Below are 13,056 nucleotides of genomic sequence, written 5' to 3' on the forward strand. Positions count from 1 at the left end.
GGCGCGCACGCGATGTCCAAGACATTGCACTCGAATCCGGAACCATCATTCGAGGGTTGCATGTGCCGACCGTGCCCTCGTTTTCATTAACGATATGATTCCCTTCCCTTCAAGTGCAGCCATTGCAAAATGTTTCGTCGATTCCGCACCGAACCACAACTTTTATCGCCCGCGACCGCTACCGAAAAGCAACCAACGCTGATTAGGCCTAGCCTGCGGTTCAGCATGTTGTCGCGGGAAGTTTGTCTAAGACAACATGAAGATCGGACGTCGAAAAGATCGCACTCCAGCACTAACCCAAGAACAGCGCACGTGATACGAAGTCTGTGTTCGCGGCCGGGAGATCAATGGCGACAAAAGCCCGCCAAGCTCGTTTAAGTCCGCGCACTGGCAGAAAAGGCGAAAGCTCGCGTCATGAAGCTGCAAAACTTTTCAATTTGCGGACGAGATAGCAAACGCGATATCTGTAGCAAGTGTGATAACGACGACGCTTTTCCGACAGGAAGCTTACTTTAAAGCGCACTTGATGAGGACGCGATTGCACGTTCCACGCGGAACGCGCTGCCGGCAAGTGGCCGCGGAGCCTTGCCGCCGCAGGTGCAAAGGCTACTCCGTCGCCTAGGCAACCACCATCCTTCTCCACTCTGCGAGCCCGCACAGCGCTGCCGCGGTCTTTTTCCTCCCTCCGCCCCTCGTTCGTTCACAGTGCGTGCCCTTGCCCTTCGTAACGACCTCGTCGCTCCCGTACCTCCTTTGAGAACCGCACTTGCTACCGCGTTTGTCAGAAATATTTTCCCGCAACCGCATTATAAACGGTATTTCATCTTGGGGAACTGCACAATAAGTGGTATGCGTATACATGCGGTTCTATGGGAGGGTAAACGGGAGTCGAAAAAGACCGCATTATAACCGGTCCTGCACTATATGCGGTTACGTTATAAGTGATCTGCACTGTACACTGGAACCTCAATATAACGAACACGGATATAACGAAATATCAGTTATAACGAAGTAAATGCAGAATAATCTTGCAATACATACAGTGTTAAGAATATATGTTTACACTCAAACCTCGATATAACGAATTATCGGTTATAACGAAGTAAATGAAGAATAGTCTTGTCATAGATACAGTGTTAAATATAAACGTTTATAACGAATTTTCGGATATAACGAAGTTATTTTCGTGGCAGATGTGACTTTGTTATAATGAGGTTTGAGTGTATAACGAATTTTCGGATATAGCGAAGTTATTTTCGTGTAGGATGTAACTTTGTTATAAAGAGGTTTGAGTGTATCACAGTCATCTGTAGATATCTGCTCGGCTGCACGTGTGGCGTACGCCGTACACTGTGCGTACTGACGGCGGTACGAGTGCGCCATGCTGCCGTTCGCAAGTTCGCCACCGCCGCATCGTGCAAGACCGCTTTAAGGGGGGGACGCGGCCTTCGAAAACCGAAAAAATGTCAAAAAAGTCCATTTTTTAGAAACAGTATATTTGTTCAGTATAATCTATAAACTACCTCCTCTGTAAATATCAGCGCCGAATTCGCGCTAGAAGTACGTCAAATAAAATATTTAGCTAGCTGAGGCAGCACCTGAGGAGCGCGCAATCGTCAAAAATACCCGAACTTCGCGCGCACGCCGTTTCTCCCCCGCTTAAGGGGAGACACTGGTCTCGAAATGAAAAGTTTTATTATTGGAGATATTGTAATGAAATTGGGTGTGTATATGTATTTCTTCCTCCTGATTTCAAAAATATAATTAGTTTTCATGTACTTCAATTAGTTATCCAATTGTGAGAGCATAAGTGAAATCTAATTAGGTAATTTCTTACGGGTCATTAAGACACTTTCCCTCAGTATTTTTAGGTTCTGTTTAAGATGCAGCTGTAGCCAAAGACCTGCCATGTGGAGCTATGCTATTTATATTGTCACTGAGATATATCATCATATAAGAACTTTCAATTGTATTGACACTGTGTAATCTTGAAATGCAATTAGCTCACATTATTGTTCACAAAATTTCATATGTTCATCTTAGCCACAAAAAAATAGCATAGCTCCACAGTCCTATTTCTTACGAATTCAACGGTATAAAATTTATCAAAATTACCTTACAAAAACATAATGAAAAGATCCGTAAGGCTGGTCAAGTTGGCAAAAAATGTGAAGCTGAGAAAATCGCGTTTGAAGTTTGACACGCACTGTATAAATTTATGAAAGGAACCTTTAACCATAAATTTTATTCACATGTTCCCCATCTGTTTCCCTTCAAAACAAAACAGAAAGTGTCTTGTTCCACCCAAGGAATCATATCTAAAAAAATTTTCCAATGTGTAAAGCATGATCAAAACCCCACCATGACAAGCGGCTGGGGGGTTCTGGAAAAGCCATGGGGTATGAGGCTCAAGTGACTGGCTGCTCATGTCTTTTCAGTCTTTAGGAAGAACCTTCTAGATGTTAGGCAGCATGTTACCCTGGGTAATAGGCTGCTATGCTTGAGAGAATACCTTCAAAGTAGTCCAGGACTGTAATCTTCAGTTGCACCCGTTTTGTGTCGCCTTGCAAGAGTCTTTTTTGTGTTGGTGCTCTTCAGATGAGTTGCATTTGCCTTGCGTAAACGCAGAGAGTCTTTTTCTAGGCTTCGTCGAACAAGGCAATCCCCAGCAACATAGCCCAAACTTGCAGCAATGGACTCGTTGGTTGCCCTTCTTCCTTGGTTGTAGATGGCAACAGCCTCAGCGGCAGCTCGCTTCACACTTTCCAGCGAAGCGTTCCCATTCTTTGAAGTTCCGGTCCAGATGACTGAATGAAGACTCTCACTCGCTTTCTGGGTCTTCCCTTCACAGCACCGTGCCAGCAGGCTCTCATCACTGAGCCTCGCAAAGACTGGCTCCAGAGCAGCCGCAACACAAGCCGGCAGGGCATTCTTGTGTGAAGGTGGACTCTCCCCATTGGCCAAGGCTCTATTGTACTTGCACCAAGAGCTAGCACCCTCGGGGCACTTTGAGTGCTTTGGTGCATCATCTGTCGATGTCATGTGCAGCAGTGTAGCTTCGACTGCCCTCTTCATAGCTGGCACGTCATTGATATTGCTCCTCAGGGCATATCCGTAGTAATTCGCGATCGTCTTGATCTTCTCTTGTGTGAGCTTTCCTCTACCCCCAAGAGACTCACCCTGAGCCTTCTTTTTGTCCACAATGTTCCGTAAAGCTGCACCCATTCGCTTGTGGACATGGTTGATGCAGTCCTTTTTGTCTATTTGGATAAAGCCGTACACCTCGGCTTCGGACAAGGCATGAAAAGTGCGGCTGTCTCCATCAGAGAGCACAGTCGTGTAGCGCAGACCATGCTTGGCCCAGGACCTCTGAAACATGGTCAGCGCAGCCTCTACTTCCATGCGGCCAGAGTTGCATTCGATGTTTCGTTGGCACTCTTGGGTTGCCAGCCAGTCGGTGTACCCTTCGTCTTGCGGCTGTGGTCCCAGGGCACAGCCGAGACAAAAGTTTGAGTAAACAACATGGTCAATTACAAGGCCAGTGTAGAGCTCAATGATGCAGCCCACACCTGTGTGAGCTCCGACCTCGCGTCATCCATGAGCCGTCAAACACAACATCGATGTTCCCTATGGGGTTCAAGAAGTCTGTATACAGCTCTTTTATTACTGCCACACTAGCAGCTTCACTTTCAGTCGCTGTGTTTTCGCAGGCTTTCACTAAACTTTTTAGGTGTCCCTGAAACGTCTTGTGGTGCAAGCCTCGGTGCGAAAGGTTCATACACGCACAAAAGTCTGAAAGGGCAGTAACACCTTTGCCTATCATCTGTATCCCCTTCATGGCCCTCATGTTGACTTCGAAGGGAGTGATGGTGGCAATTCCGCTCACTCTCGGAGAAGAAAATTGCTTCTTCTCGAAATCACAACTGCTGCAAGAAAAAATAAGCTTTACCGCAAGGCCGTACTCCTTGTCCGTTGCCTTCCTCACGCTGAGACTTTTTGCGTCACATTTGTCGCACTTCGCTTGTGCAAAAAAGTTATTCAAAACTTTCATATCGACGAGCAAAAAATCGGTCCCGGCGTCACTGGTCTGGCACTCCGCGCTGACTCCAAGAAGGTCGAACTTGCGCAGGGTAGCCGACTTTCCAGACAGAACGGTCTTCGTTTGCGCCGATCTCTCAACTCGCTGCGCCTGCTCCGCCGTTGAGTAGTACGCGGCATCAACCCGAAGTGTTTCGTTAGTCGAATTTGGTCCCACGGTGTCGTCAGTTGAAGTTCCCGGCAGATCCAAAGGGTCCGGCCGCGACTCCAACTCCGCTGCCGACGGTGCACTTGTAGCCGGCGCCTTCTTGTTCCAAGCCCGTTTTTTGCGGCTTCCAAAAGCTCGTTGCGTCGATGGTTTCAGACGAGAGTCTCCAGGCATCTCGATCGCGTGGAAAAACTACCGGCACAAAGTGGAAACACGACGGTCCGTCGAGAAACACGCACGATCGCAAAAGCAGGCGCACACAAACGGACAGCCACGGCGGAGAACTCAACACAAAGAAAAAAAATTGACGTGTCGGTCGCGCCAGCCAATGGGAGACTCGGAAAGGCGCGCTTGAAAAGCGCGCCGTGTGAGAGCCAATCAGTGGCCTGGAAACGACCTTGAGAAAACCCGCGACGGCGGCCGTTCTGCTTGAGCGACGCCATTTTGAGATGGCGCAAAATGTGCACAAAGAAAACAGCTTCAAATCTAGCCCAAGATGGCGGCGCTCGGCCCGCTGCAACGCTCATGGCGCGCGCGGGAAGTTCGAACAAATTTCGTCCTTTTGGGGACATTTTAGTGCTGCCGGGTTGCTTTGAAAGCCGATTTTATCGCGTTTCCCGACCGAATTTAGCGTTAGCAATTTGAGAGTAGGTGCTCAGAAGTACAAACGCCTCGAAAATAAGCGTTGCGAAAAATCGATTTTTTTTACCATTTTTGGCCGTTCCAAGACCCGCGTCTCCCCTTAACTGTGCGCCGCCATCTTGTTTAAGTTTTGTTGGCGTGGTCGAGGCTTAACTGGCTTGCGATTGGGTAGCTCGCGGGGTATTCGAGTTTCCCGCTTTTCAAACGCGGAGCTACAATTGGACGGAGCGCGCGCTCCTTCTGAGCAAGGGGAAACGAGTGATTGCTATTGGCTGGTGCGCGCGCTCACGTGCTCATCTCCCACGCACGGTGCGCCTGCCGAGCGGCTTGTTGTCTGCTCCGACTCCTCCGTTGCAAACGTTCTCTGTGTGCTTCTTCGTCTTTTGCGATCGGCCTCGGCACTGTCGTGCAAACCGTCTTCACGAGACCATAGTTCTGCGAAGCCCCCGGTCGTCGAGTTCTCTCGTGCCTTCTGCTTGAACTGTTGCAAGTTGCCGGACGCGCGGCCGACGCAGCTGTTTGTGCCGAGGGGGCTCTTCGAAAGTTTTGCACGTGGTTTGTGGCAATGGATCGCGCGTTTCCTGCGAAACGAAAGCGCCGACCGCCTATTCCACGGCATTCGCGGAAACCCCCAAGTCGGCAGTCAGTCGGCGATAACGAAGTCACCCTGGATCCTCAGCCGTCAACAAGCTATCGCAACCCAGCAGACAATGCAGAGGTGGTGCGACGCAGGTGCGTGTCAGAGTCATCAACAGAAGGCATGCTTATTGATATTAACGTGCATCAACGTGAGGCTGCACGCTCGCCTAACCGAGATCGGGCTGTTCAACATGACGGTGAAACGATCGATGCGGAAATGACAGGTGCGTCGACAGACGCCGGCAGTCAACGGAGTGATAACGAGACTTTTCTCGGCGAGCGTCGTACCATTCAAGGGCATATTTAGCCAAGCTTTCTGTCCGCGCAAACTGCAGAGGCACAGTCGACAACAGTTCGCGAGTCGCTCGGCGTGATGTCGGCAACCGAGCGGAAATTCACACTGACCGCGTCTCAGGAACACGAAACGATGACTGCGCCAGAAGATGAAGAATACGTGCTTTTCCTGATGGCCGCTCTGAACGCGATGATTGGGAAAACACTCTGCCCAATTTGCCATGAGCAAGACCTCGCTGTGGACCAGGACACAAGGCTTGGACTTGCCGTGAAAATGGTGCTTAGATGTCGTTCTTGCGGCACAGCCAGCTCTCACTGGTCGTCTTCGAGAAAAGAAGGTGCGAGAGTCTTTGATGTAAATGTTAGATCAGTGCAGGCAATCAGGAGCATTGGAAAAGGACCTACTGCTATAAATGACTTCTGGGCAGTGATGAATGTGTCGCACAGAGGACTGCATCAGAAGACTTATCAACGCCACTTGAGGAATGTGATCAAGCCAGCTGCCGAAGTGCCTGCACAATGTGTTTTGACAGATTCTGTATAGGCTGTCAAGAATACATATGAAGAAATGGAAGTGAACTTCATGAAAAACATTACAGTGGTGTATGATGGCACATGGCTAACTCGTGGGCACAGCTCGCACATTGGTGTAGGCTGTGTAATTGAATTTTACACGGGTCTGGTGATTGACTGCACAGTCTTTCTAATTTCTGCCTTGGGTGTACGCTAGGGCCACCTGAAAGCCACCCTACATATATAGAATGGAGGAAGGCACACGAGTGCCAAAAAAACATCGATGTAGGTGCAGGGCGCATGGAAGTTGAAGCTGCCCTGCAGCTTTTTGGGCGCTCCATCTGCAAGAATGACCTCAGGTACACAAACGTAATTTGTGATGGAGACAGCCGCACCTACGTAGCCCTGTGCAATAAGACATATGGATTCATACCACTCACTAAGGAGGACTGTGTGAATCATGTGCAGAAAAGGATGGGCAGTGCACTCCGCTCTCTTGTGAGCAAAGCAAAAAAGGGAGAGGCACTTGGTGGAAGAGGTGGCCTTACGCAAGATCTTGTAAAGAGGCTCACCAGCTATTATGGCCTATCCCTGCGAAGCAACACGGATGTGCAAGATATGCAAAGGGCGGTGATGGCAATGTTCCGCCACATTTCCTCCACTGATGCCGAGCCCCATCATCAGCTGTGTCCTCCTGGTGCCCTCAGCTGGTGCTGGCACCGTTCAGCAGAAGCGGAAGGAAAGTCACCACCTCCACACAAGTACAACGTTCCCAGCAAGGTTATAGAAGCACTGCGGCCCATCTACTAGCGCCTTTCCGACCCTAAACTGCTGGCTCGATGTAGCGGCAACAAGACTCAAAATGCTGCTGAGAGCCTCTACTCAGTGATTTGGTCATTGATATCCAAGCAGCAGCATGCCTCCCTCTTCACTGTGGAAGCAGCAGTGCACGAAGCAGTTGCAAAGTACAATGCGGGCAGCTTGCGAGCTTACACCGAGATTTGCACTGCACTAGGTGTAAAACCTGGGGCCGTTGCCCTCCAGAGGGCTGCAGAAAAAGACAGCCAGCGTGCTAAAAAATCATCAAACATGCATAAGATGAAGAAGCAGAGGACTAAAGGGCCACCTGCAGGCATGGACACCAAAGACTACTGTTCTGGTGCATTTTGATGAAGGTGAAGTGCTATAAAAACTTCGAAAGCCATTTTCTCTGAAGTGTGTTTTGGGCACTTAGTGGTGCTTGTGAAAAGCATAGCGTGGCAGTGACTGGACTAATTTTGATGCTGTTTATTTTTTTTTAATCCTTGAACTCCTGTTGACAGGATGACATTATTCTTCACCTTGCTTAGGGCCTAGTTTTTTTTTATGTGATAATTAGTGCATGAGAAGTTCTGATGCAATACGTGAAGCTGATGGGGATGTTATTTGTAAAAAAACTAAGAGGAATAGACAATATTTGGTAATGGTCATCCTGTGTAGTGTTCTTTTGAGTAAAGATCAAAACCACTTGGACCTTCCTGGCATGTTTTGTTACAATGCTAGGCTTTTCACCAGCAGACTATGTCATCAGGTTATGTAACATAGTGTAACTTGAAAACTGCTCAAGATATCGCAATGAAACTTCATATATAGCTATTCGAGACACTCTTCAGTATGCCTGCTAAATTTCATTACTCTAGGTCAACAAACAAAAACGTTTCTTCGATCGCCACCTCCCCCCTTAAAGTGCGCGTCGCTTTGTAGAAACGTAAGCAGCTCGCTGTTGAGCGGCGCGGGCATAGAGAAACGTCGATGCACTGACAGCGAGTGTATACTGCGTGTTTGACTATGTGACAACTCAAGTGCGCCGCGCATCGTCGTGCAGGGCCGCGAGAGCATCGTGGAGACGTAGAGTGCGCGTCGCTTGCAAAATGCTTGTTTTTGCCGCATTGAACGAACAGGCTACTCGCCGCACCCGTGCATGGTCCGGAGTGAAGCAGGCACGAAGAACGTACAAATGCGCGCATACAGCATGCAGCAAGCGGCCCGGCATGTGACTCCACGAGCCGAATAGGCGACACGCTGCACGCAACTAGCCAGGGATGATCGGCTCCACGTGGCAGTACCGTGCTTCGGTGAAACGGTGTCAGTTCATTGCAAAGGCGGGTAATTCACTCGTGAGCACGTAGCAGGCGTCGCTTCACGACGCGAAAAGGCTTAGCTTGTCACCAGAGGGTTTGGGTGCACTTTAATAAAAGTGCACAGAAAAAAAGAAAAAGAAACGGCTTGGCCGCTAAGCGCACGTTTTTAAAGGCGAGTCCATATGCAATGAACTACTGATATAGCGACCACTTTTCGCGACACTTTCGAGTTCGTTATAAGCGGGTTCGACTGTACTTCAGTAGTTATGCAGTGGTCAAATCACCGAAATCTGCCGCTTTCTTGATAAGCTGTCCCACCACACAACACTGTGGCTGGCATTGCACCACGCATAAACTAAAACTGTCCTCAGTATGGCTGTTACATCTACTGTAAATACTCTTTCCATCTCCTTAGAGATCAATCTGTTTGAAGTGTTATAATGAAGCAAAATTGTTGTGCCAGCGGATACACCATAAAGCAAAAGGATTTAATTAAAGGGACACTAAAGAGAAACAATGAATCGGTTTAGATTGATAAATTGTGCTCTGAGAACTCTAATGTCGTTAATTTCGCCATCATGAGTTTATTAATAGAGGAGAAAATCAAGTTCACAGTTTTTCGCGCCGAAATCTCTTTGCGGGACGTCGGGGATTTTAGTGTATCATATTTCGGCGCCATTGGCTCAACAAAATTACCCCAAACTTGGTATATTAAGTCTATGGCCCCCTCAGAGGACAATGTACTTCATTTTTACTGATTAGGGACTACATACTCCCTAGTGGGCGCCGTCAAAACATGTGACGTCACGGCAAATGGTGTGGAAACATCAAGTTGGCGTCGCCACAGACATTTTGTTTTTGCATGTTTTCTCGCTTACTAAGCATCTTCTTGCCGCAAGGATGGTGTTTTTGGGATTGTGAAAAAGTACTTTACTAATATGAGAAAAATTGTTTTGCTCTTTAGTGTCCCTTTATCCTCCCGGATCCCTTCCAACCAGGGTGTCGGAACGAAATGTTTTTCGTTTCGGTTTTAGTTTCGTTCCACCGCAAAAAGTTCCGTTCCGTTTCTGTTCCGGAACGAAAAAAAAAATGTTCCGTAACGGTATTTTTTATGGAAAATTTTAAAGTTAAGGTAATGATAACGAACATTGGATTTGCGATGTAGTTAACTTGCCCTGCTCTGAGGAAAGTGGGACAAGGGTAAATACCAGAATGATTGTCTTCATGAATGAGTTCTTCAGAGGAGCGGAAGTAACTGTACCACGAATTTCTACCAACTAGCACAAACCAGTATTAATTTCAAAGTCACAGTATTTATTTTCTCAACAGACAAATACGAATGTTTGTGCCTTTGTATCGAATACGGAACACTGGGCCGCACTGCTCGTCAGCACTCACGCTTGTCAAGCGCTCCTCGCAAGCATAGAAGTACTAGCGTGGCACTGTGGTGGAAGACCCGACTGCCGCGCAGAGGGCGCGGGCTGAAATGCCATCCGATCCTACAAATTTGTTTCTCATTTATTTTTTTATATCACGCGATAGCGGTCACGAGCACCGGCGGCGGTGGACAACTATGGCGCCAAAATCAGCCGTTATGATCTCATAACAGCTTTCCCTGTAACAAACTTCAGCGCCGACAATACCCTCTCTATGCTGGCCTGCATGACAGGCGCGCATATAACCACTTGCGTTAATATAAACATCTCTGGTTGCCACTGTTTTCGTTTTTCGCACAATTTCAAGATATCTTTGCTTTGGAATTCCTGCCTGAGGTACGCGCTAATACCGTACCCTGACATTGCTCACATTGCACGAGCTCAGTTGCTCCGAATTGCGAAGTTTTCTCGTGAACCGAAAAACGATTGAAAAAATTTTGTTTTCACTCCGAAACGAAATAATAGATAATGTTTCGGTTACGTTTTCGTTCCAGTCCAAAATATCGTTTTTCTCGTTTTTCGGTTTTCGTTCCGTTCCGACACCCTGCTTCCAACTGGCCATGACGAGGTTTGAGTGAGGTACTAATGTGTTCAGCAGCTCATCATGTTCGAGTGTCTTGATGAATTTCAATTGTGCACCTGCCAGCAATGCTCTTCGTGTTCGCTTTGCTGGTGCCACATCTCTTAAGTCAGGGTTCTTGGCTAGGCATTGGTAGTGGTCTGGGATGCAGCTGTTTATTAACTCTTTCATCACTGATGGTTGCTTGACGTTCCCTGATACAAGAAGAGAAACTTGGAGTAGTTTCAGTTTGACGTTCCGTCAGCTGCAGTAAGACTGAAATTGTTCCCGTTTCCTACTGTCAAAACTGAAGGCAGTGGGTGCAGTATTCTTAATGTTCAACATGTGCAGGTTCATTTGTGCTGTGTCATTTGCTTGCTCTTTGCAAGGTACTATTTTTGTGTCATTCCAACATAATGGTTCTTCTGAAATGGCTTCTTTAGCCTTGTGTGGCCCCTTCTGGTCCTTGTTGCTTGGTTCTAAAAGGTTGGCGTCCATGTTGACATCATAGCTTCGCCCATAGCTGTTGTACTGTTTTTTCTTTCTCTTTTATTTCTTTTCAGCAACGTACGAGCCCGCCGGCAGCAAGTAAAGAAGCAAGAGAGTGAAGCCAAGAAATTGGCATCTAGCGCTAATGGCAATGGCAACAATAATGGCACCTGCAATAAGAGTCCTTGCACCAACGATGAGAGCACCAACGATGAGGTGCCTTTCTCTGCAGCTGTAGGTGGTGCTGCACTGGGGTCATCTGTGTCGGCTGGTGCAGGCAAAACGGACTTGGTGGAGGACAGTCAGTGCAAGTTTAACCTCAATTCATATAAAATGGTGTTTGTTGTCAACAGCTCAAGTTACATCTACAACCGGCGGGCATTGCGTCGAGCACAGCAGGTAAGGAATGCAGACATGAAAACTGTCTGAATCATGCGTACCGGCAATTTTATTTGTGCATACGTACTGTATCTACACGATTGTAAGTTGACTCGAATCTAAAAAAAGGGGGGGGGGAGAAAAAAAGGGGAAAAAACGGTGGGCGCATTTTATAAAGGAAATTTACGATGGTCGCTAAAGAAAACTAAAATTCTGGTGTGCAAATGTGGCTTCACGACAGTGCTTCACAGCTATGCAGGAAAGCTAGCTTTGCAGCAATACGCGGGGATCCTTTTTAAAAAATTTTGCCACGAATTGTTGCTGAAGGTGCAGGTCGTATGCCAGCAAATGCAGTGCCTTACAGGTAGCACCGGTATGTAAACATAATGTCACAACCATGCCACAGCGTGCCTGATTTCTCGTTTGTTTCAGTTTCGATTGTAAGTCGACCCCCCCAACTTCGGCTTTCAAATTTAGGTAAAATGGGTCGACCTGCAATCGTGTAAATATGGTACTTTGTTCTGAAATTGCCAGTCTCTGAAGTGTGTTGGTAACCCTGCCATTGTGTATGTAATTACAGTCGAACTCCGCTACAACGAACTCCGCTTCAACGAAATTTCCGGTACAACGAAAAATTCTCGATTCCCCGTCAACAGTCCACAGGAGTCAATGCATAAATATGCTCGCCACAACGAACACTTTTTCTGCTGCCGTTCCGCTTCAACGAAATTTGACAATGCCATTCCGGGCTCAAAAATTTAATTTACCGTGCAATAAACACAATTTCGGACATTTTGATGCATTTTAGAACATAAAAATACGAATTCGAAGTCTGAATCGCGTGTTGGAACCACCAGAAACCGCCGCTGTTGACTGAGCATGGGGGCCGCCATTGCTTGATAGCGACGGCGATCAGACTGCCCTGCTTTCGCAACTGGCTTGAGTTGCTTCTGAGTCTCAGACAATCCGAAGCCAAAGCTCAGTTGTCGACAGTGGGGTGCAGTCACGATACGATAGCTTTTCCGATGCCTTTCCAATACTTTTCGTGCTTTTCGCGCTTCGCTAGTGGTCATAGTTACGGTACATCCGCCACATCCGCGTTATCAACGCGAGCAGCCCTGGGGTGCAGTCGCAGAATGGTGCCTTTTCCAATGCCAATGCTTTTCCCGCTTGGTCAGTGCGACCGGTGGTAGGAGCAACAATTCGTCCGCATTATCAACGGGATCAGCCAGCCGCGAGTGGTGGATAAGAATAGCATAGAATAAGGCGTAAGTCATCGCTCCGCGATAGTACGCCTGCATGTCGCCGTTGTCGGCGAATAGCTAGCGTTAGCGTATTGGTGCAACTGTGCAGTTCGTGTTGCGCGCCCGTGCCTGTTTGATTCGTTCGCGGAAGCCGTTATTTCTGCGTGCTTTTCAACGTGGCGTCGCTATGCATATATAAGAATCGCGTCGTAACGCTGCTGGGGACGCAAAGGAAGCAGCAGACACTTTTTGAATATTGGAAATAAAAGTTTCACTGTTCTACTAGCACAGGTCAGCCATATTTTTTTTTATTTCACTACAACGAAATGTCCGCTTCAACGAACATTTTTCCGAGCACCGTCAATTTTGTTGTAGCGGGGTTTGACTGTATTTAGAAGTGTGAGTATGGTCTTCTTTGAGACCAAGTCTTACGGTAGACCCTTGATAATTCAAACTTTCAGTTAAGTCAAACAAATCTTTCAATTTCTGGTTGGCC

General features: G+C 47.6%; 1 protein-coding gene across 3 annotated transcripts in view; it reads left to right on the forward strand.

Annotated features, from left to right (window-relative positions):
- LOC119393740 (paired amphipathic helix protein Sin3a) overlaps nucleotides 1–13,056 on the forward strand; it is a 69,654-nt gene that overhangs the window by 52,321 nt on the left and 4,277 nt on the right. For all 3 annotated transcript variants that reach the window (XM_037660869.2, XM_049416335.1, XM_037660870.2), the window contains exon 19: nucleotides 11,013–11,337. In XM_037660869.2, the coding sequence (XP_037516797.1) occupies nucleotides 11,013–11,337 (325 nt within the window). The remainder of the gene's footprint in view (nucleotides 1–11,012; nucleotides 11,338–13,056) is intronic.

The sequence above is a fragment of the Rhipicephalus sanguineus genome, chromosome 5 (genome assembly GCF_013339695.2).
Source record: "Rhipicephalus sanguineus isolate Rsan-2018 chromosome 5, BIME_Rsan_1.4, whole genome shotgun sequence".
Classification (NCBI taxonomy): domain Eukaryota; kingdom Metazoa; phylum Arthropoda; class Arachnida; order Ixodida; family Ixodidae; genus Rhipicephalus; species Rhipicephalus sanguineus.